Source organism: Oncorhynchus keta, unplaced genomic scaffold, assembly GCF_023373465.1.
Source record: "Oncorhynchus keta strain PuntledgeMale-10-30-2019 unplaced genomic scaffold, Oket_V2 Un_contig_8017_pilon_pilon, whole genome shotgun sequence".
Taxonomy (NCBI): domain Eukaryota; kingdom Metazoa; phylum Chordata; class Actinopteri; order Salmoniformes; family Salmonidae; genus Oncorhynchus; species Oncorhynchus keta.
Genome location: NW_026289804.1, coordinates 523 through 25,900, shown reverse-complemented (window position 1 = coordinate 25,900; position 25,378 = coordinate 523). Strand labels below are relative to the sequence as shown.

The following is a 25,378-nucleotide window of genomic DNA, read 5'->3' as shown; positions in this document are numbered from 1 at the left end:
GATTTTATCATAAGCACAATATTCTTGAAAAAGACATTGTACACATAATTTTTTATTGAATGATTATTGAAAATATGCTTAGTTTTATTCCCAACATATAATGCAGAAGTGTGCAGCACACACTCAGCTGATCCTATATGTTCGGTCAGGGCAGATAAGAAGGTACTTTGGGGCGACACAAATGTGGGGGCGGGGCTTCCTTCGCATAATGATTAAGCTGTCTGCGTTTTTATTGGCGCAAAACCACCAACACTTGCGTGACGTCACACGAGAGGGAATTTTCAAAAACTGACGAAGCTCATCGAACTTACGGGGAAAGATAAACAAAGGCAACATTAAAAATGCAAAGACCTGCGTAAGTACAATACCATTGTGTAATGTTTTCATTCGTAAGGAGTTTAATAACGATAGCGAACAAGGTAGCCAGCAGTTAGCATTTTAGCCTTCTAGCTAACTAAACCGGCAGATAACCTGCATTGATAACAAACTAGCCACAATGGCGTGATATCTAAGGATCATGTCGAATGTAATGTTCGCCAGTTTAGCAAGCTACTCCAACATAATGCATAGACGTTAGCCAACACAATAAATTGAGACGCCAGTTTGCGAGGTTGACTTGAACATGTATACTTTTCTGAAGGGTGGGCTGATTTTGTAGCCAGCAGATCCGACCCGCTTGCTTACAGCTGCACCAGGGTCTGACAGGCTAACTGTGTAGCTTAATGCACTAGGAAACAGGGCAAGATGTATCGGAAAGGTACCTCAATGCAGGAATGAAGAAATACCTTGTACTCAGAATTGTCCGATTATCCCAATAGTTACACGGATAAGATTGAACAACGGTTAGTTTTAAGTAAACTGCCATCTGTCCTAATGCTAGCTAGTAGTAGCCACATCGGCCATTATGGCATGTCAAGTTGAACAAGAAAAGGATTTGATTGGCTGACACTGCCAGTCCAAAATGACTGCTGTGGCTTCTGCTACCTAGCATGAAAACGAAACGGACAGTTTTCCGAGAAACATCTGGCACCGACTCCATGGTCAATCAATCAAATGTATTTATAAAGCCCCTTTTTACATCAGATTATGTCACAAAGTGCTGTACAAAAACCAGCCTAAAACCCCAAACAGCAAGCCATGTAGATGTAGAAGCAGTGGCTAGGAAAAACTCCCTAGAAAGGCCAAAACCTAATGAAGAAACCTGGAGCGCTGTACCTGGTGGAGATTATAACAGAACATGGCCAAGATGTTCAAATGTTCATAAATGACCATCCGGGTCAAATAATAATAATCACAGTGGTTGTAGAGGGTGTAACAGGTCAGCACCTCAGGAGGAAATGTCAGATGGCTTTTCAGAGCCGATCATTCAGAGTATCTATCACTCCAGTGTTTAATTGCTAAATTGTAATTACTTCGTCACTATGGCCTATTTATTGTCTTTACCTCCCTAATCTTATCTCATTTCCACACACTGTATATCGACTTTTTCTATTGTATTATTGACTGTACATTTGTTTATTCCATTTGTAACTCTGTTTTTTGTCGCACTGCTTTACAACTGCAGCCAGGTCGCAGTTGTAAACTTGTTCTCAACCAGCCTACCTGGTTAAATAAAGGTTTAAGAAATATATATACAATAATCTCTACCGCTCCTGCTGTCTCTAGAGGTTTGATAACAGCAGGTCTGGGAGCAGCAGCATGACCAGGTGGACTGGGGACAAATCAACGTTTATTTGTCACGTGCGCAGAATACAACCGGTGTAGACCTTACAGTGAAATGCTTGCTTAGAGGCTCTAACCAATAGTGCAAAAACTGTATTGAACAATAGTTCAAGTAAAGAAATAGACAGGCTATATACAGTAGCGAGGCTACATACAGACACCGGTTAGTCAGGCTAATTGAGGTAGTATGTAGATATGGTTAAAGTGACTATGCATATATGATGAGAGTAGCAATATGTAAAAGAGGGGTTGGTGGGTGGCGGGACACAATACAGATAGCCTGGTTAGCCAATGTGCGGGAGCACTGGTTGGTTGGCCCAATTGAGGTAGTATGTACATGAATGTATAGTTAACGTGACTATGCATATATGATAAACAGAGTAGCAGCAGTGTAAAAAGAGGGGTTGGGGGCAAACAATGCAAATAGTCTGGGTAGCCATTTGATTACCTGTTCAGGAGTCTTATGGCTAAGGGGTAAAAACTGTTGAAAAGCCTTTTTGTCCTAGAGAACAGTCTATGGCTGGGGTCTTTGACAATTGTTAGGGCCTTCCTCAGACCCAGCCTGGTGTAGAGGTCCTGGATGGCAGGCAGCTTAGCTCCAGTGATGCACTGGGCTGTACACACTACCCTCTGTAGTGCCTTGCGGTCAGAGGCCGAGCAATTGCCGTACCAGGCAGTGATCCAACCAATGTTGCAGCTGTAGAACCTTTTTTGAGGATCTGAGTACCCATGCCATATCTTTTTAGTTTCCTGAGGGGGAATAGGCTTTGTTGTGCCCTCTTCACGACTGTCTTGGTGTGTTTGGACCATTCTAGTTTGTTGATGTCGACACCAAGGAACTTGAAGCTCTCAGCCTGCTCCACTACAGCCCCATCGATGAGATTGAGGACGTGCTTGGTTCTCCTTTTCCTGTAGTCCACAATCATCTCCTTAGTCTTGGTTACTTTGAGGGATAGGTTGTTATTCTGGCACCACCTGGCCAGGTCTCTGACAGCAAGGAGTCATCGGGTCAGGTAGTCCTGAGGCATGGTCCTAGGGCTCAGGTCCTCCGAGAGAGAATTAGAGAGAGCACACTTAAATTCAGACAGGAGAAATACTCCAGATATAACAGACTGACCCTAGCCTCCCGACACAAACTATTGCAGCATAAATATGGGATAAATATGGGAGGCTGAGACCGGAGGGGTCGGGAGACACTGTGGCCCGTCCGACGATACCCGCGGGCTCGGCCAAACAGGCAGGATATAACCCCTCCCACTTTGACAAGGCACAGCCCCCACACCACTAAGGTTTGATGCAGAGAATCCCAGTGGAGAGAGGAGAACCGGCCAGACAGAGACAGCAAGTGCGGTTCGTTGCTCCAGTGCTTTTCTGTTCACCTTCGCTCCTGGGCCAGACTACACTCAGTCATAGAACCTACTGAAGAGGTGGGTCTTCAATAACGACTTAAAGGTTGAGATGGAGTCTGTGTCTCTCACAATGAATAGGCAGACCATTCCATAAAAATGGATCTCTATAGGAGAAAGCCCTGCCTCCAGCTGTTTGCTTAGATGTTCTAGGGACAGTAGAGAGGCCTGCGTCTTGTGACTGTGTGGCAGGACCAAATCGGAAAGGGTTAGCAGTAAAACCTTGAAATCAGCCCTAGCCTTAACAGGTAGCCAGTGTAGAGAGGCACTGGAGTAATATGATCACGTTTTTTGGTTCTAGTCAGGATTCTAGCAGCTGTGTTTAGCACTAACTGAAATGTTCATCTATACAGGAACCCTGTCTGACCCTAGTGCAACTATAAGCAAGCGTGTCGGATCTGCTGTCTTCTGGATTTGTAGCTAACTATGTGTTAGTTATGCCAGCCATGTCTTGTTGCAGTGTTTTTTTTCAGCCAAGTCCATCACTGTGTAAATGTACTGTAGCTACTCTACCTCTAAATGCCCCTCATTAATTTCACAGAAAGGGCAAAACTCCACGGAGGCCACCCCTGAAGAAAACATCCCACACACAAAAAGACCCAGTTGGTGTAAGTTGGTCACTGTCAGCTGTCACTTCAATTAATAGTTGCTAAAAGCAAGTTGATAATGACTAAATAATGTATACGTAGCTGATGAATGACACGTTTTACAGTATGGTGATTTGCTGTGTGCAGGTGTACTGCCGTATCCGCCCTTTAGGAGCTACAGATGAGGAGTGTTGTATTGAAATGATCAGCAGCAGCACCATTCAGCTGCATGCTCCTGATGGCATCAAAGCCAACCGCAATGGGGAATACAAAGAGGTACAGGTGTAACACAGCTAGCTACATTATATCTCTCTCTATGATGCGTCTTCCTGTGTCATCTCATAATGAATGTGTTCTTTCATAGACGGTCTCTCTATGATGTCATCTCATCATGAATGTGTTCTTTCATAGACGGTCTCTCTATGATGTCATCTCATAATGAATGTGTTCTTTCACAGACCGTCTCTCTATGATGTCATCTCATCATGAATGTGTTCTTTCACAGACCGTCTCTCTATGATGTCATCTCATAATGAATGTTTTCTTTCATAGACAGTCTCTCTATGATGTCATCTCATCATGAACGTGTTCTTTCATAGGCCGTCTCTCTATGATGTCATCTCATAATGAACGTGCTTTCTTTCACAGACCGTCTCTCTATGTCATCTCATCATGAACGTGCTTTCTTTCACAGACCGTCTCTCTATGATGTCATCTCATCATGAACGTGTTCTTTCATAGGCCGTCTCTCTATGATGTCATCTCATAATGAACGTGCTTTCTTTCACAGACCGTCTCTCTATGATGTCATCTCATCATGAACGTGTTCTTTCATAGGCCGTCTCTCTATGATGTCATCTCATCATGAACGTGCTTTCTTTCACAGACATTCTCTCTATCATGTCATCTCATAATGAATGTGCTTTCTTTCAGACTCAGTACTCATTCATAAAATGTGTTTTTCAAACCTCCCAAATGATGTTGTTTGAGGATGTTCCAAGACCGTCTCTGTGGATGATGTCATCTCACTGCAATGAATGGTAAGTGAGCACAACTGCTCATTTATTTCATCTCATCATTTTTAAAGTATTCTTTTCACAGACAGTTGAGCTCTTTTTGTCATCTTTGCATCCATGAATGTGTTCACTTACACAGGCAGTGGAAGACTTTACCATGACATCTCTCATGAATGTGTTCTTTCACAAACCGTCTCTCTGATGTCATCTCATAATGAATGGTCCATTTCAGGCCAAGAGATGTTGTAAGATTATTTTCTGTCATATCTCTATGATGTCATCTGTTCATAATGAACTTGTCCTTTCTTTTCACAGACCGATTTATACATTGAATGAATGTGTTGGTACACTAGCCAGATCCGTGCTTGTGATGAGACTTATCTCATGGAACCTTTTTATTCAACAGCAAATATGTGCAAAAAAGCCAATATTATTTTAATAGACCGTTCTCTGTCATCTCATATGAACGTGCTTTCTTTCAAATGTTCAATCTCATAAGGTGTTCACAGACCGCTCTCATGATGTCATGAATGTGTTCTTTCAGGTGACCGTCTCTCCTGGATGAGACAGATCTCATAATCAAATCAACAGTTCTTTCACAGAAATGTCTCTCAAAGTATGATGTCATCTCATCATGAACGTGTTCTTTCATAGGCCGTCAGAATCATCTCATAATGAACGTTTCATCTTCATAAGAACGTGTTTCAGACTCAGATCACCCTTCAGAAATTAGATGTTTGGTTATTCAAACCTCCCAAATAGAGTTGTTTGAGGATGTTGCAAACCACTTGTGGATGACCTCATTCACTGCAAGAATGGTATACTGAGCGAAACTGCTCATTTATTTATTGTAAGCTGGTTTTTAAAGTATTCGTGTTGGTTCTGTCCTTCAGGCAAAAACCTGACCCAGATTTTTGTTTTTCTTTGCTGTCCAGAGGATTGCTTTTCAAATTATGGCGTTGACAGGACAGTGGAAAGTGTGTTTGTACCATACATAGCTCTCCAGGAGAAGGTGGTCTCTCCCCCGCTCTCTGGACATGCTATTCAACAGCATCGGTCCATTACAGGCCAAGAGATTTGTAAGACTTATTTTCTGTCATATCTCTGGGTGTACAACTCTGTTCCTACAGAGCATCAATGTATGCTTTTGTCCTTGTCTTTTCATCAGAGTTATTTATACATTGAACTGAATGTGTTGGTTGGACACTGTGAGCCAATCAAGTGCTTGTTAGGCGAGGTGGAGACTTAAGAACCCTGAGTTGAGTTGGCCTCATTGTGAAATAGCCTGGGACCAATATTATTTTACTATTTGAATTTGTTCTCACCTTTGAAACAGTTTCAATATATCTGGTCCCAGGCTTTCAAATGTTCATACAGTTTAAACAGTAGAAAAACATGGTCCATCATCCCGCTCCCAATCTGGAGAGACAGAAGAGCATCAAATCAACAGTCCACCGTGCCCATCATCCCCTCCTCAAAGTATGCATGGGTTTTATAAGCCAAACATGTTTCCCTGCATATATTTGTGATCACCATCATGTCCCAGATGCTAGATTGACCTTTCATGCATATAATGCTTCAGTGTTTCCCCTCCCAATCTAGACTATTTGGATGACATCAAGAAACCTGTTGAAATATATGGAAATGGCACCATCATCCCCTCCCATTCTAGAACCCTGGTTATAGACTGATGTGTTGGTTCCATCATCCCCTCCCAAAAACCTGACCCAGAGTTCCATGATCAGTCCAGAGGATAATGTGAGGGTTGACCATCATCAGCTGCCAATCTGTTTGAACCCTGCATATAAATATACCATCATCCCCTCCCAATCTAGAACCCTGCATATACACGCGTAATGGTACCATCATCCCCTCCCAATCTAGAACCCTGTGTTACCAGTAGTTATGGTACCATCATCCCCTAATTAAAACCCTATATAAAGGGAATATGGTAAATCATTCTGCCAATCTAGAACCCTGCATATAATGCTTTCCTCATCATTTGTATCTTCTACAGTTAATTTTAGTGTTCAGAATGCACCAGTCCCCTGTAAATGTATTGAGGTTGCATGTGAAATGTTTTGTGTTTGTTAGGCACCATCTGGAGGCACACCTCTGAACCCTGAGTTGATGTACGTGGTCAGTGTGAAACTAGCCTGGGACCTCATATAACTAGCTTTGGTTCATCCTTTGAAACAGTTTCATATATCTGGTCCCAGGCTATGGTACCATCATCCCCTCCCAATCTAGAACCCTGCATGGTACCATAATCCCCTCCCAATCTAGAACCCTGCATATAATGCGTATGGTACCATCATCCCCTCCCAATCTAGAACCCTGCATATAATGCGTATGGTACCATCATCCCCTCCCAATCTAGAACCCTGCATATAATGCGTATGGTACCATCATCCCCTCCCAATCTAGAACCCTGCATATAATGCATATGGTACCATCATCCCCTCCCAATCTAGAACCCTGCATATAATGCATATGGTACCATCATCCCCTCCCAATCTAGAACCCTGCATATAATGCGTATGGTACCATCATCCCCTCCCATCATCCCCTCCCAATCTAGAACCCTGCATATAATGCGTATGGTATGTGGTGTTATTATAGAGTATATACATTTCAACATGTCGTATTGCTTTTGTCCCTCTGTCTCTGGTTGCCTTTGTAGAGGTAGTGTTTTTAACCTGCTGATTATCATGAGGTTGGTGTTCACACGTCCCTGAATGGCTGTGGGGAAACTGATCTGTGCTGCGGCTGGGAAGCTTGACCTAATGCATGTCTTTTACCCCTTGACTGTTTTGAACAGTCATAACCGTTGTTTTAACATTGTCATGTTGACTATTTGCTTGTGGTTATAAGTCTAGTTTATTTGTTGTAGGCTGTGTGGTGGTTAACCGTATTGTTGCTCTCCACGGTTGCAGACCGCCTCAATCAAAGATTTTACGTGAGGACCAGAACCACAACATGTATGTGTCGGGATGCACAGAGGTCGAGGTGAAGTCCACAGTGGAAGCCTTCGAAGTGTTTTGGCGGGGTGAGTGGGATTTTAGGCATTTCTTTTGAAGAAAAACTATTTTTTCCCCCTCTGTATTAGTCTACAGTATTTACTTCTGTCCAGGCCAAAAGAAAAGGAGGATTGCCGATACTCAGCTGAACCGCGAGTCCAGTCGCTCTCACAGTGTGTTCATTGTCAAACTGGCACAAGCTCCGCTGGACGCAGATGGAGACCACATTCTGCAGGTGACTTGAACCTTGCATCTTTAGATCTTGCCGATACAGTTCTTCATATAGAAGTGAAGGCAAAATCCACTAACTTGACCCAGGGAGGGAACAAGGATTTTGGGCACTGGCCAGCCAGGCTAGTACACCACATTTTTTTTGTAACCTGGGTTTAATATCTGTGCCATGCGATATCTGAAAATACAAAATGTCTCTAGCCGGGAGGCTAGTTGGGAGAATGTTCTACCAGCCTGGTGTGACCAGTACTAGCCTGGGCTCAGTAGCTTTGGTGTACACTCCATCCCTGCCTTGACCTAACCTTAAGATAACAAACCAACACAAACATCCTATAATTACTATGTGAGCTAGCACAATATATATCTGTTGCTCCGTCACTAGTAGACGCTGTGTTAGCTTATGTATGTTTCACTAGAAGACCCAATGCAGAGCAGGCATGCTAACGACCACATGGACGTCAACCAGTGCGAGCTCTGATAGCCTAGCCGCTGATAGCCTAGCCGCTGATAGCCTAGCCGCTGATAGCCTGGCCTCTGATAGCTTAGCCTCTGATAGCCTAGCCTCTGATAGCCTGGCTGTGTTACAGGACAAGAACCAGGTGACTGTTAGCCAGCTGTGTCTGGTGGACCTGGCAGGGAGTGAACGCACCAGCAGGACTAAAGCAGAGGGCAGCCGCCTCCGGGAAGCAGGTGAGCTGACAACGTAGGACCCATAGAAAAATCCTTTACTTTTCTGTTTGTCTAACAGCATCACTGACCTAGCCTGGGGACCAGTCTGTTTAGCTAACATTCTGTTTGTCTAACAGCACCACTGACCTAGCCTGGGGACCAGTCTGTTTAGCTAACATTCTGTTTGTCTAACAGCATCACTGACCTAGCCTGGGGACCAGTCTGTTTAGCTAACATTCTGTTTGTCTAACAGCACCACTGACCTAGCCTGGGGACCAGTCTGTTTAGCTAACATTCTGTTTGTCTAACAGCACCACTGACCTAGCCTGGGGACCAGTCTGTTTAGCTAACATTCTGTTTGTCTAACAGCACCACTGACCTAGCCTGTGGACCAGTCTGTTTAGCTAACATTCTGTTTGTCTAACAGCACCACTGACCTAGCCTGGGGACCAGTCTGTTTAGCTAACATTCTGTTTGTCTAACAGCACCACTGACCTAGCCTGGGGACCAGTCTGTTTAGCTAACATTCTGTTTGTCTAACAGCACCACTGACCTAGCCTGGGGACCAGTCTGTTTAGCTAACATTCTGTTTGTCTAACAGCACCACTGACCTAGCCTGGGGACCAGTCTGTTTAGCTAACATTCTGTTTGTCTAACAGCACCACTGACCTAGCCTGGGGACCAGTCTGTTTAGCTAACATTCTGTTTGTCTAACAGCACCACTGACCTAGCCTGGGGACCAGTCTGTTTAGCTAACATTCTGTTTGTCTAACAGCACCACTGACCTAGCCTGGGGACCAGTCTGTTTAGCTAACATTCTGTTTGTCTAACAGCATCACTGAGGACCAGTCTGTTTAGCTAACATTCTGTTTGTCTAACAGCACCACTGACCTAGCCTGGGGACCAGTCTGTTTAGCTAACATTCTGTTTGTCTAACAGCACCACTGACCTAGCCTGGGGACCAGTCTGTTTAGCTAACATTCTGTTTGTCTAACAGCACCACTGACCTAGCCTGGGGACCAGTCTGTTTAGCTAACATTCTGTTTGTCTAACAGCACCACTGACCTAGCCTGGGGACCAGTCTGTTTAGCTAACATTCTGTTTGTCTAACAGCACCACTGACCTAGCCTGGGGACCAGTCTGTTTAGCTAACATTCTGTTTGTCTAACAGCACCACTGACCTAGCCTGGGGACCAGTCTGTTTAGCTAACATTCTGTTTGTCTAACAGCATCACTGACCTAGCCTGGGGACCAGTCTGTTTAGCTAACATTCTGTTTGTCTAACAGCACCACTGACCTAGCCTGGGGACCAGTCTGTTTAGCTAACATTCTGTTTGTCTAACAGCACCACTGACCTAGCCTGGGGACCAGTCTGTTTAGCTAACATTCTGTTTGTCTAACAGCATACTGACATGGGGACCAGTCTGTTTAGCTAACATTCTGTTTGTCTAACAGCACCACTGACCTAGCCTGGGGACCAGTCTGTTTAGCTAACATTCTGTTTGTCTAACAGCACCACTGACCTAGCCTGGGGACCAGTCTGTTTAGCTAACATTCTGTTTGTCTAACAGCATCACTGACCTAGCCTGGGGACCAGTCTGTTTAGCTAACATTCTGTTTGTCTAACAGCACCACTGACCTAGCCTGGGGACCAGTCTGTTTAGCTAACATTCTGTTTGTCTAACAGCACCACTGACCTAGCCTGGGGACCAGTCTGTTTAGCTAACATTCTGTTTGTCTAACAGCACCACTGACCTAGCCTGGGGACCAGTCTGTTTAGCTAACATTCTGTTTGTCTAACAGCACCACTGACCTAGCCTGGGGACCAGTCTGTTTAGCTAACATTCTGTTTGTCTAACAGCATCACTGAGCTAGCCTGGGGACCAGTCTGTTTAGCTAACATTCTGTTTGTCTAACAGCACCACTGACCTAGCCTGGGGACCAGTCTGTTTAGCTAACATTCTGTTTGTCTAACAGCACCACAGACCTAGCCTGGGGACCAGTCTGTTTAGCTAACATTCTGTTTGTCTAACAGCACCACTGACCTAGCCTGGGGACCAGTCTGTTTAGCTCACATTCTGTTTGTCTAACAGCACCACTGACCTAGCCTGGGGACCAGTCTGTTTAGCTAACATTCTGTTTGTCTAACAGCACCACTGACCTAGCCTGGGGACCAGTCTGTTTAGCTAACATCCTTGTGCTCTGTGTCATATGCCACATGTTTAGCATGACAGGAGTGGAATCATGGCTAAACAGACTGGTACCCAGACTAGTACTGACCTACTGACTTCACAACATGCACCCATCTTTACCTGGCATCTCCACTCTTTCCCCAGGCAACATCAACCAGTCCCTGATGACCTTACGCACCTGTATAGAAGTCCTCCGAGAGAACCAGATGTGTGGAACAAACCGGGTTGGTCATTTTCAATGAATCTCTTGTGTACTTGATAAAACTGTAGACCAGATGAGTCGAGCACTGATATTATGTCATAAAGTAACACAATGATACTGTGTGTTTTTGTTTCAGATGGTTCCTTACAGAGACTCTAAAGTCACTCATCTGTTCAAGAACTATTTTGACGGTGAAGGGAAAGTCCGCATGGTTGTGTGTGTCAACCCTAAAGCTGACGACTATGAAGAAACCATGGTAACTGATCTGAGTTAGATCCCAATAACAGCCCTAAGAAACCATGGTAACCGATCTGAGATTAACAGCCCTAAGAAACTGAGTTAGATCCCAATAACAGCCCTAAGAAACCATGGTAACTGATCTGAGTTAGATCCCAATAACAGCCCTAAGAAACCATGGTAACTGATCTGAGTTAGATCCCAATAACAGCCCTAAGAAACCATGGTAACTGATCTGAAATTAGATCCCAATAACAGCCCCAAGAATCCATGGTAACTGATCTGAGTTAGATCCCAATAACAGCCCTAAGAAACCATGGTAACTGATCTGAGTTAGATCCCAATAACAGCCCTAAGAAATTAAAATATCAACCAGATGTAACCGTGTGTGTGTGTGTGTGTGTGTGTGTGTGTGTGTGTGTGTGTGTGTGTGTTCCTTCAGTTGGTCATGCGCTTTGCGGAGTTGACCCAGGAGGTTGAGGTGGCGCGGCCGGTGGACAGGCCCATTTGCAGCCTGGCGGCGGGGCGGAGACACCGAAACCAGGCCTTCAGAGACGAGTTGTCACGACGCCAGGAGGAGCGCCCTGGGGGATCCAACAACATTGGTATGTACACACACATAATCACACACAGAGAGAGAGATCTTGCTAGCTAGCTACAAAGCAGGAGGGCTTTCACATCTCATTTTAAAGCATCTGATTGTACATGGGTCATGCTAGAACCGTCCAATGTGACCACCTCAGCCAGCACTAATGTTAAGTCAAGTTAATCTGTTCTTCACTGATCTTCCAGAGGATGGTTCGGTGCTGAACCAGCTCCTGGACAGCCTGCCGGCCCTGCCTGCCTGTGAGTTGGTGGACCCCACCGATGAGCAGATCCTGCCCCGCCTCATAGAGGTGCTGGAGAGGAGGCACCGCATCCGCCAGATGATCACTGAGCAGTACACCAAAACTGGTACGGACCAGGCCACTATAGACCTAATTAAGGGTCTTTTGTCAGTATAGGACCTCTATTTATTTTAAATGTATGTACTGTAGTTGTCTGTTAATGTTCTGTATTATGTCATGTTCTGTGTTGACTCCAGGAAGAGTAGCTGCTGCTTCAGCGACGTCTGAAGGGGATCCTAATAAAATACTACGGCTTTAGAGCTGCACATTTAGTCTCCTGTCGTTTGAAATGTCATCGACGTCCTCTATTTAAATTCCTCATTGTGTTTTGATGTTTCTGTCTTTTCTTGGGGCATGTTTTGCTATACATAAATGTTTAGTTAGTGTAAACATATTGTCTACCTGTAGTGGACAAGATTAAAGTTACATTTGTACCAATGGATTAATTTCCATCCTTTTCCCCCCTTTACCAACAGCCAACACACTGAAATCGATGCTCCAGGAGTTTGATGGCCACCTGATGGCCAAGGAGAACTTTATCCATGAACAACGGGGTAAACTAGGGGAGAAGGACAAGATCATGTTCAACCAGAAGAATGAGATGGATCGGCTGGAGAAGAAATCCAAAATGCTGGAATACAAGGTGAAGTCTCAGTCCTCCATCTCTCTTCTCTCCTCCCCCTGCCTCGTACATCACTCTCTCTCCTAATTGAACCCTGCCTCTCCTCAGCTACATTTTTATATCACTGAAGCCCATACATTCGTACATCCTAATTGAACTAATTTGAAAATGATCCTGAACTTTTCAGTACATACCTTTCACTCAGCTGCTAACTAACCTGTATCACTCAGCTGCTAACTAACCACAGACTCTCAGATTGACACTTGCTTCAGAAGACCACCAATATCTATGAGGGGGCTGCTACTAAGCCCAGACTGTCACTCAGCTGCAGCAGGGCACTGCTGAACTAACCACAGACCGTGAGCAGAGGCACTGCAGCTAGCTGCTAACTAACCACAGACTGAGAGGGGTCACTCAGCTGCTAACTAACCAGAGGCACGCAACTAACCAGACTGTAGGGGGGCATGGTGTCACTCAGCTGCTAACTAACCAAACACCAGTGGGAGAAGGAGTGCTGTAAGACTGGACTGTAGGGGTCACTCAGTGTTACCCTCAGCCCTGCTAACTAACTCTTTCAATAGATCTGGTCCCTCAGCTGCTAACTAAGCCCAGACTGTGAGGGGGTCACTCAGCTGCTAACTAACCACAGACTGTAGGGGGTCACTCAGCTGCTAACTAACCACAGACTGTGAGGGGGTCACTCAGCTGCTAACTAACCACAGACTGACTGTAGGGGGTCACTCAGCTGCTAACTAACCACAGACTGTAGGGGGTCACTCAGCTGCTAACTAACCACAGACTGTAAGGGGGTCACTCAGCTGCTAACTAACCAGACTGTAGGGGGTCACCAGCTCAGCTGACTGTAACTAACCACAGACTGTAGGGGTCCTCAGCTGCTAACAGCTGCTAACTAACCACAGACTGTAGGGGGTCCTCAGCTGCTAACTAACCACAGACTGTAGGGGGTCCTCAGCTGCTAACTAGACTGCTAACTAACCACAGACTGTAGGGGATCCTCAGCTGCTCAGCTAACTAACCCCAGACTGTAGGGGGTCACTCAGCTGCTAACTAACCCCAGACTGTGGGTCATAAACATATTTGACGGTAGGTGTGGTGGTTAGTGTAGTTCTACTTCCGTTTAGTTGAAGTTGTGTACTAGTTAACATTGGTCTTCCTCTTGCGACCTCAGGAACGTCGTGTGAACGCCAAGCAGCTGGAGATGCAGAACAAGCTGTGGGTGAAGGATGAGAAGCTGAAGCAGCTGAAGGCCATCGTATCAGAGAGCAACAACAGCACCACCTCAGAGCAGCAGCGTCCCCCACCACCCCCAGACAAGCCCCAGAGGAACTCCCGGGAGAAGGACCAGCCTCGCGCCCCTGAGAAGAGATCTCGCTCGCCACTGCCCGTGAGTTGTTACACCCTGTCACTGCCTCTCTTTCTCCCTCTCGCATCTCTCCGTCTCCCCCTCGCTCTGTCATTCTCTCTCCATCTCTCTCCATCTATAAATGATTGATTTGACATTATTGTAATGGATATCGACTGTGGAACTATTCTAATGTTGATGGACTGTTGTGTTGCATGGTGGGTTGAAGATGTATGAGTCTGTCTACTAAGCAGGTGCTGTGTCATCAGACCACATGTACTATTACTCTGCTGTCTCACTGTTACTGGCCACCTGCATGTGTTGTCCTCTGTTTCCCGCTGCTGACATTTGTGACATTAGTGTTCAGATAGAAACTTGTTTACTGTAGAACAGATATGATTTGTCTGTCATGTAGAATAGGGCATCGTGTTGGTTCTATTTGTTACAATGTTATCTACACTGTTGGAGATGCTACAGCCTTCATATAATACTCCCAGACTCCCTCCTGCTACCACCCCCAGGTCAGCACAGCTCAGTGCCACCCCCTCCCACCCTCCTCCTCTGCTGGTAGTCTCTCAGTAGCCTCTGTCATCTCTGAGTGGGAGCAGAGGTTCCCCATAGGTAGGGACCCCCCCGGGACACCCGGCGCGTACGGAACAACGACCCCATACGGAAGCAGCAGTGTGGGCCGCAGGCGAGGCCAGCGATGGGCCCCTGAGACAGAGGCTCCGGGCCCCAGCCACACACATGGGCTAGACCTAGAGTCAAGCTCAAGGGTTAGTGTGTGTTAGAATTTCACTCTAAGGGACTGGTTTCCCAGACAAAGATTAAGCAATAGTCCTGCTTTTGGCTTAATCTGTGTCTTGGAAATCAGGAAGTGAACTTTAAGTAGCTGGATCTGCCGTGCTTGTAAACCCGGATAGAACTGTAGCTGCTTGGTTTGTATACTTACCTACTGTACATGTGCTCGCTATTAGGACCAGGCTGATACCAGTATCGATACTCGTTAGTGTCATGGCAAGAAAACAACACAATATTACCATATAGCAGGTTTTTAAAGGCCCGACGAGTTTGGTCTGTTTCGTGTTTTAATTTTTGCCATGGAAACAAAAAATTGCAATGCTGGTATCATCACAGTAGTTAGAACTGCTATGCTTGTAGTCCTGTAGGCTTTAGTCTGTGTGTTTGTATGTGTGTAGATGTACTGTAGCTAGTTCTGCTATGCTTGTAGTCCTGTAGGCTTTAATCTGTGTGTTCGTATGTGTTTAGATGTACTGTAGCTAGTTCTGCAATACTTGTAGATCCTTAAACAATCACCCTGCAGAATTGCATCAATAGCTGCTTGATGTGTGTGTTTGGTTGTCTGTAATGGCTACCACAGGACTGATAACCAGGGTGTCCTCTCATCACATTTATCATCACCCTTATCCTCCCAAGTTATGTTACCATGTCCCCTAGTGCAGGCTGTATTATCTACAGTAGGTAACATTTTTCAGCACTTTCACATATACAATATTCACACACCTCCTCAGACTATTTGTGTACCCCAGGAAGAGTAGCTGCTTAAGCTAACGGGGATCCTAATCAACTACCAAGTACTAATAATACTCTTATGAAACAATCCATTCATAATGCTGTAGATTGCTGCTGTAAAACTCCTATCTAACCTGGTTTCAATCATAATGTTGGCAGCTAATGTGTATATACAGTGGCAAGAGAAAGTATGTGAAATACCTGGATTTCTGCATAAATTGATCATATATATATATATATATATATACAACAGTCTGCTTAAACTAACACAAACAATTATACTTTTCATTGAACACACTGTAAACATTCACAGTGCAGGGTGGGAAAAGTATGTGATCCCTTAATAACAGGTTGACCCTCCTTTGGCAGCAATAACCTCAACCAAATGTTTTCTGTAGTTGCAGATCAGACCTGCACAACGGTCAGGAGGAATTTTGGAACATTCCTCTTTACAAAACTGTTTCAGATCAGAAATATTCTTGTGATGTCTGGTGTGAACTGCTCTCTTGGTCATGCCACAGCATCTCAATCAGGTTGAGGTCAGGACTCTGACTGGGCCAGATCAGAAGGTGCATTTTCTTCTGTTGAAGTCATTCTGTTGTTGATTTACTTCTGTGTTTTGGGTCGTTGTCCTGTTGCATCACCCAACTTTTGTTGAGCTTCAATTCGTGGACAGACAGCCTTACATTCTCCTGCAACAAGTCTTAATAACTTCAGTTAATTGTTCTGTCTGATAGCAAGCTGTCCAGGCCCTGAGGCAGCAAAGCAGCCCCAAACCATGAGGCTCCCTCCACCAAACTTTACAGTTGGGATGAAGTTTTCATGTTGCTGTGCAGATTTCTTTCTCCACACATAGTGTTGTGTGTTCCTTCCAAACAACTTTAGTTTCATCTGTCCACAGACTATTTTGCCAGTAGCGCTGTGGAACATCCAGGTACTCTCTTGGACTCGTCAGATGTTAGCATGTTCCAGAGATTTCTATAAGTCTTTAGCTGACACACTAGGATTCTTCTTAACCTCGTTGAGCATTCTGCACTGTGCTCTTGCAGTCATCTTTGCAGGATGGCCAGTCCTAGGGAGAGTAGCAACAGTGCTGAACTTTCTCCATTTATAGACATTTTGTATTACTGTGGACTGATGAACATCAAGGCTTTTAGAGATACTTTTGTAACCCTTTCCAGCTTTATGCAGGTCAACAATTCTTAATCTTAGGTCTTCTGAGATCTTTTGTTCGAGGCATGGTTCACATCAGGCAATGCTTCTGAATAGCAAACTACATTTTTTTGTAAAACTTGTTTTATAGGGCAAGGCAGCGCTAACCAACGTTCCCAGGTTAGATGACTCCAATTTAGCTTTTGGAGAAGTCATTAGCCTTGGGGTTCACATACTTCTCCCAACCTACACTGAATGTTTAAATGATGTATTCAATATAGACAAAAGAAACAATAGTTATTAGTTTAAGCACAGTGTCTATTGTTGTGACTTAGATGAAGATCAGGTCAAATTTGAAAACCAATTAATGCAGAAATCCAGGTAATTCCAAAGGGTTCACCTACTTGCCACTGTATATTGACTTACAGTATACTTGTCATTGGTCTTCTATTAGCCTAGCTTAATGGAAGGGTTTTTAGAAAAAAATCTGTTTTATTTGAACCTCTACAGCATAGAGGATTGTCCAATTATACCTGTTAACCAAACCACCTCAAACTATACTGTGTATAAACCATGGGCTTTATGTTCTGCCAACCCACTTTACCCACACTAACGCCTGTGTTCTGCCAGCCCACTTTACCCACACTAACGCCTGTGTTCTGCCAGCCCACTTTACCCACACTAATGCCTGTGTTCTGCCAGCCCACTACCCACACTAACGCCTGTGTTCTGCCAGCCCACTACCCACACTAACGCCTGTGTTCTGCCAGCCCACTTTACCCACACTAACGCCTGCCTGTGTTCTGCCAGCCCACTACCCACACTAACGCCTGTGTTCTGCCAGCCCACTTTACCCACACTAATGCCTGTGTTCTGCCAGCCCACACTAATGCCTGAGTTCTGCCAGCCCACTCTACCTACACTGACGCCTGTGTTCTGCCAGCCCACTCTACCCACACTAACGCCTGTGTTCTGCCAGCCCACTACCCACACTAACGCCTGTGTTCTGCCAGCCCACTACCCACACTAACGCCTGTGTTCTGCCAGCCCACTGCCTGTGTTCTGCCAGCCCACTACCCACACTAACGCCTGTGTTCTGCCAGCCCACTTACCCACACTAACGCCTGTGTTCTGCCAGCCCACTCTACCCACACTAATGCCTGTGTTCTGCCAGCCCACTCTACCCACACTAATGCCTGTGTTCTGCCAGCCCTCTCTACCCACACTAATGCCTGTGTTCTGCCAGCCCACTCTACCCACACTAATGCCTGTGTTCTGCCAGCCCACTCTACCCACACTAATGCCTGTGTTCTGCCAGCCCACTTTACCCACACTGCCTGCCAGCCCACTTTACCCACACTGTCTGTGTTCTGCCAGCCCACTCTACCCACACTGTCTGTGTTCCCACACTAATGTCTGTGTTCTGCCAGCCCACTCTACCCACACTGTCTGTGTTCTGCCACTAATGTCTGTGTTCTGCCAGCCCACTCTACCCACACTAATGCCTGTGTTCTGCCAGCCCACTCTACCCACACTAATGCCTGTGTTCTGCCAGCCCACTCTACCCACACTAATGCCTGTGTTCTGCCAGCCCACTCTACCCACACTAATGTCTGTGTTCTGCCAGCCCACTCTACCCACACTAATGCCTGTGTTCTGCCAGCCCACTCTACCCACACTAATGTCTGTGTTCTGCCAGCCCACTCTACCCACACTAATGCCTGTGTTCTGCCAGCCCACTCTACCACACTAATGTCTGTGTTCTGCCAGCCCACTCTACCCACACTAATGCCTGTGTTCTGCCAGCCCACTCTACCCACACTAATGCCTGTGTTCTGCTGCCAGCCCTGTGTTCTGCCAGCCCACTCTACCCACACTAATGTCTGTGTTCTGCCAGCCCACTCTACCCACACTAATGCCTGTGTTCTGCCAGCCCACTCTACCCACACTAATGCCTGTGTTCTGCCAGCCCACTCTACCCACACTGTCTGTGTTCTGCCAGCCCACTTTACCCACACTGTCTGTGTTCTGCCAGCCCACTGTGTTCTGCCAGCCCACTCTACCCACACTGTCTGTGTTCTGCCAGCCCACTCTACCCACACTGTCTGTGTTCTGCCAGCCCACTCTACCCACACTGTCTGTGTTCTGCCAGCCCACTCTACCCACACTGTCTGTGTTCTGCCAGCCCACTCTACCCACACTAATGCCTGTGTTCTGCCAGCCCACTCTACCCACACTAATGTCTGTGTTCTGCCAGCCCACTCTACCCACACTAATGCCTGTGTTCTGCCAGCCCACTCTACCCACACTAATGTCTGTGTTCTGCCAGCCCACTCTACCCACACTAATGCCTGTGTTCTGCCAGCCCACTCTACCCACACTAATGTCTGTGTTCTGCCAGCCCACTCTACCCACACTAATGCCTGTGTTCTGCCAGCCCACTCTACCCACACTAATGTCTGTGTTCTGCCAGCCCACTCTACCCACACTAATGTCTGTGTTCTGCCAGCCCACTCTACCCACACTGCCTGTGTTCTGCCAGCCCACTCTACCCACACTAATGCCTGTGTTCTGCCAGCCCACTCTACCCACACTAATGTCTGTGTTCTGCCAGCCCACTCTACCCACACTAATGCCTGTGTTCTGCCAGCCCACTCTACCCACACTAACGCCTGCCGCCGGTCCGCCATAGACGCTGCTACTACTAACCCGATGGCCCTTAACACCACAACTGTCAATAATTCCCTGATTTTTGTCTTTTCCTCCCTGTTTTAAATGGGACCCACCAGACCACGGGGACACCGATTCGCCCACACCACAGACGCTCCCACTCAGCGGGTGGGCAGCGATGGGTAGATCACAAACCACTCTCTAATTTGGATTTAGACACTGTCATGCAGCCAATCATACCCAATGCAATCAAAGTGTCAGCGGCCAGCGAGAAAGCTCTGTCTAAATGCCACAAGTATGTTCTCACGCATCAGGAGCTTGCCTCCGATGGGGAGATTCAGACCAAACTGATCAAGGTAAAAAAAGAAGAAAAAAATCTATTTCCTCAATTGGTGTCTCTTTTTTGTTTCTGTCTCATATTTGAGACTTTTTCACCTTCGATACCCCATAATGACAAAGCAAAAACCGGTTTTTGCAAAAATGATTCTTTTTTTCTTTTTTGCGGATACATTTACATAAGTATTCAGACCCTTTACTCAGTACTTTGCACCTTTTGGAAGCGATTACACCCTCGTCTTCTTGGGTATGACGCTACAAACATCCCCACAACATGATGCTTCCACCACCATGCTTCACCATAGGAAGGGTGCCAGGTTTCTTCCATATCTGACTCTTGGCATTCAGGCCAAAGAGTTCAATCTTGGTTTCATAAGAGCAGAGAATCTTGTTTCTCATGGTCAGAGTCCTTTAGGTGCCTTTTGGCAAACTGCAAGCAGACTGTCTTATGCCTTCTACTGAGGAGTGGCTTCCGTCTGGCCACTCTACCATAAAGGTCTGATTGGTGGAGTGCTGCAGAGATGGTTGTCCTTCTGGAAGGTTCTCCCATCTCCTCAGAGGAACTCTGGAGCTCTTTCAGAGTGACCATCAGGTTCTTGGTCATCTCCTTGACAAAGGCTCTTCTCCCCCGATTGCTCAGTTTGGAGTCTTAGTGTGCGCTTTTCCAAATCATGTCCAATCAATTGAATTTACAACAGGTGGACTCCAAGTTGTAGAAACATCTCAAGGATGATCAATGGAAACAAGATGCACCTGAGCTCAATTTCAAGTATTGTAGCAAAGGGTCTGAATACTTATTTAAAATTTTATAAACTGTTCTTTGTCATTATGGGGTATTGTGTATAGATTTAGTTTTTTATTTCTTAATCCTTTTTTAGAATAAGGCTGTAACAAAATGTGGGAAAAGTTGTGAGGTCTGAATACTTACCGAATGCACTGTACCTGATTTACCTGTAGAGGGAAATGCATTTGTATCCCTCACTTTGAGTCTTTCTGCGTGGTACATCTCTTCATCTGATAGTTGTCTACCTCTTCAGGGAGACGTGTTCAGAACGAGAGGTGGAGGACAAGCCGTGCAGTTCACAGACATCGAAACGCTTCGACAGGAATGCCCAACTGTTTCAAGGTAAGCCCATTGGCCAACCCATCAGTTATTATGCAGACACTTTGACAGATTGTGTGTAGCGTTGCAAAATTCTGGTAACTTTCCCAACATTTCTAGGTTTCCAGAAAGCCTGTTTGCATGATTCTGTATTTTGTGCTTATTTCCAGGAATATTCCAAGTGGTATTTCTGGAAAACTTTTGCAACCCTATCAGAAATCATCTTCTGTTGAGATGAGGACATATTACCTCACGGTCTCCTCTTGTTGAAATAATAGTTGTCTGTGTTTTTAGTGTAGGTCATTCAGAGTCCTGATGTGAATATTTTCTGTTCCATGAAGTCGTAAGAGGAGGTCATCGGGAGACGGGCCAGGACAACATGATGGGAACAAGATGGACTGGAACGACAGAGAGAACAGGGTAAGCTGTCCCCACTACTGTCCATCACTCATTCACCTCGGCTGGAGTAAAACCGCTATTAGATTTTGTCATGATACCTGCTCATAAAGGTATAAAATGTTTTCTCCCAACAGGCACCAGTGGCAAGCACAAGCTCAGCTCTTGGTCTCCAGAATGGCTATCAGAAGTGAGAATTTATATCACATTCCAGTAGGGATTTTGACTGACAACATTGCATGTTTTCATAGTATTGACTAATTGACTGCTGATGACAAATTACACTTCTTTTCTCCATCCCTTTCAGACGCAGGAAGTAGGAACTGGACAGATCATCTTTTTCTATGCTGGAATTGTCTTGTGCATTGGACTAGTGAACTTACCATCACTTTAAACTATGCATCTTGTTTTTTAAAGTCAAGCTTTTTATAGAACTGTTTTTCTAGACAAGTGATGATCAAGACCTGAGTTGTATTTAATCATGACTGTAGCTTAAAAGGGACATTTTGAATTAGATTTGTATTAGATGATTTAGAGAACTTGTTCTCTTATCACATTGAATAGTGTCATTGTATACCTTACCACCTTCACCTATGAAACTTTCCTTCACTGTTTTTTTCACACCCAAAGACTTTAGATGACAAAATGTAACTTTTTTTTTTTTTCCCTTCTCAGTTTCAAGATACTTGTTGTATAGACCTATATTCACACACATAATCTGCAGAAAATCAATGGTAGAAGGCTGCTAGTGCAACAACCACAATTATATACTTTGCTAAAGCCTGCCGGTCAAATCAAATCAAATGTATTTATATAGCCCTTCGTACATCAGCTGATGTCTCAAAGTGCTGTACAGAAACCCAGCCTAAAACTCCAAACAGCAAGCAATGCAGTCTCTGTCTGACTGCAAATACATGTATTTTTGAAGGAATGTACTATTTAAAAACTGGAAAAAATAAATCAAGAAATGAGAATTATCTTTAACCACCTTGTTTATATTACTGTATAACCATGTGAATGGCAGGTCTTGCTTTGGAGGTAGATGTAGCGCTGCAGGCCCCAAACATAATCAATTGAAACCAGTTGGCATCCAAAAGGATTTGGTGTGACGACATGAGTACCAATCTATCAAATGCATTTTATTAAGGTCTTTTTTTTTTTTTAAGTCAGCAATTATGTTAGGGGAAACAGTGTTACACTCTACCTAATGTCCTAACCCAACCTTCCCCATCTTAACAGCGCCACTGCCAGACTCCTGTCTGAATAACTGCTGACCTTGTAGTTCACATCCACTTATATTTGCCCCAGCCAGGCAGCCACAGGCACCAGCCTTTTTTAAATGGAATGGTTTGCTTTAAGACTTTGCTAAGCACGCAGTATGCTGTGCTAACAAACTGACATTTTTATGTGGCTGGCACTGTTTGCTTGACATTCTTCGGTCTGTTGACAGTTGATGAGAAATGCCAAACAGAAGTGCTCACTAGCAAGTCTGTATAGTTTGTGGGGCCCCTGCTAAAGTCTTGTGTACTGCAGACGCTCTGCTAGTCTCCCGGTCAGGTTCCATTCCACCAGCATGTTGTGAATGGTCCTGGGCATATTTACTATATCTGGCTGCTTTTGGACTCAATGGGTTGAAGCATCTTTCTTGTGGGAAGAACATATGCAATGATTGGTTTTGTGTACAATTGCCATCCAGTGTGCAGTATGGATGTTGGAGAGGTGAAAGGCAGACCGTTTTGTTGTTGTTGCCTGATTTCACTTCTCTGTATGCTGAGTCATTTCACCAAGCCCCGGAAGTATTTGTAAACCTGGCCCATCAGACGTTCCATGTAGGCTAGCTGATATGTGTGTATAATGTTGGATGTGTGTATAACTGGAGCTACATGGTCAAATTCCATCACACATTTTAATGTTCATTCATATTTTAAGATACATGTATAAAATGTTAAGATACATTTTATACATGTATCTTTCATCTATAATGTTGCATGACTTGCCGTATAATGTAATGACTCAAACGCATTACTGTTTGCGGCACCCCGTGGAGCACTTTACAGGGAATTCCTGTAATAATCATTACTAACAGCAGGTGGCAGCAGCTCCTGTACATTTTATAACGGGCCTTTTTATACTGGCACTTATTTTGTGACTGGCCATATGGGACCACAGGTTATTCTGACTTGGAGAGTTGTCTGCTGGTAGCCATGGTAACCATGGTCAGGCTGGACAGTTGTGGTTCTGGACAGTGTAGATTGGTCAACACCAACCAAAGGTTTGATCCAGTAGTTCCTCAGACTGCATGCATCCTTACCAGACACATTGGACATGATGCGTATACATGTGTTGCCATGCCAACAAACGGTCACGTGAATATGTAATACTTACCACATGCCCTAACTGAGCATACAAGTGCTCCATTTCCTCTGTCTTGTTATATTTTAACTGTGCATACTAGTGCTCAGTTTCCTCTCTCTTGTTATATTTAGGAGCCTTTCAGATCTCATTGCCTGTGAGTGACTCATTGTGCTGCAGAGAATATGGATGACAGTCTTGACACATTTGACAAGTTGGACTGTGAGTCCATGCCGTCAGCCACGGCCGTTGACTTTGGACAGCTCCAGATATCCTCGGCTCCTCTGCTTCACTGGGCTCGTTTCATAGTGAACGCTTGGTCGGAGGCGAGATCCGTGCACACTGCACTGCTGAATTGCTCTTCTGCTTGGATGAGGCCCGTCGTCTTTCGCCAAAACCGCTGCGTTATCACTTCATCGTAAACGAAGCGCGAGGAAATGTAAGTTAATAGGCAATGTGCACTTAGCAAATCGACTCCGGAGTATGATTTCTTGCCGGAGTGACGGGGGACTGAGTTTATCAAGTTCACTCTCCCCAGCCACTTACCTTATTCAGAGGTTTAATTTTATTTTACCTTTATTTTTAAGCAGGAGTCACCATTGAGACCAGGGTCTCTTTCACAAGGGAATCCTGCATATACAATTTCATAAGACAAATCAAACACTATATAAAATACAGCACAACACATAAAATAAACAATTACTTTCCTAAGTAAGAAGGTCCCCAATCAATGTGTTTTTATTACCAGAGCATTCAATTGTAATGTGTGTTGTAGTTGGTTCCAGCAATGAGGCGCTTTTAAGCTAAAAGCCATTTAACCTGGTTCGACAGAAAAGTTCACTGTACAATCTGCTTCCTGCTATCTAGGGAGAGGCAAGATGTATTTTTAAAAAGCCCAAATCTTAGCTTTTTAACTAGCTCACCCATGTTTTTTTGTTATCAAGTTTTGTCAATCCAAATGCCTAGATATTTAAAGGCGAGAACCCGATCGGCAAGAACCATCCAATGTGGTCCATCTGAAACATTTTTGTGATCCTTAGAGAACAACATACAGTGGGGCAAAAAAAGTATTTAGTCAGCCACCAATTGTGCAAGTTCTCCCACTTAAACAGATGAGGCCTGTAATTTTCATCATAGGTACACTTCAACTATGACAGACAAAATGAGAAAAAAAAACCCAGAAAATCACATTGTAGGATTTAAAAAAATATATATATATATTTGCAAATTATATGAATGAACCAAGTGACTTATCTTTTACTCTTTGTTTTTGTTTTTATATGGAGAATGCTTATCTGCTACAGTGTTAAACAGAAAAGTAAAACTATTTGGGGCCTCATCTGAGTCAGATACATGACACAATCCCCCAGTCACACAACCTCCGGTCAGACATGAAATGTTGATCATTAAAATTCCTAAAATGTGGGCTGGATCTAGGTGTTTTAGCATCTTATAGAGGCAGTGGGACAATGGTCACTGAGCTCATTAGCTAAGATTCAATTGGCAGTGTACTTTTATAAGGGGCATTTGTTGGAATATCAAAAACAAATGGGATTTTTCAGGGTTTTTAGAGTTGGTTTAGTTATCAGCTGTGTTAGAATTAGTTCAGTACAAATGTCTTTCACACCATCTTATACTGGCATCAACCAATCTAGATTAAAATCACCCAATATTAATTATTCA

The 25,378-nt window shown here is 44.7% G+C and overlaps 1 protein-coding gene and 1 long non-coding RNA gene across 2 annotated transcripts; both read left to right on the top strand.

Moving 5' to 3' along the window:
• The first annotated feature begins 219 nt into the window (after nucleotides 1–219).
• On the top strand, nucleotides 220–3,997 carry LOC127926642 (uncharacterized). The gene is made up of 3 exons (XR_008124750.1): nucleotides 220–355; nucleotides 3,670–3,736; nucleotides 3,863–3,997. It is a non-coding gene; the product is annotated as an uncharacterized LOC127926642 (long non-coding RNA).
• Nucleotides 3,998–7,442: 3,445 nt separating this feature from the next.
• On the top strand, nucleotides 7,443–22,327 carry LOC127906139 (kinesin-like protein KIF23). The gene is made up of 16 exons (XM_052512126.1): nucleotides 7,443–7,447; nucleotides 7,611–7,780; nucleotides 7,865–7,986; nucleotides 8,570–8,672; nucleotides 10,988–11,067; nucleotides 11,182–11,301; nucleotides 11,725–11,887; nucleotides 12,075–12,236; nucleotides 12,646–12,812; nucleotides 13,951–14,196; nucleotides 14,676–14,930; nucleotides 19,629–19,865; nucleotides 20,883–20,971; nucleotides 21,289–21,367; nucleotides 21,481–21,533; nucleotides 21,651–22,327. The coding sequence occupies exons 1-16, from the start codon at nucleotides 7,443–7,445 to the stop codon at nucleotides 21,661–21,663; spliced, it is 2,064 nt and encodes a 687-aa protein (XP_052368086.1). The 3' UTR covers nucleotides 21,664–22,327.
• Nucleotides 22,328–25,378: the final 3,051 nt, after the last annotated feature.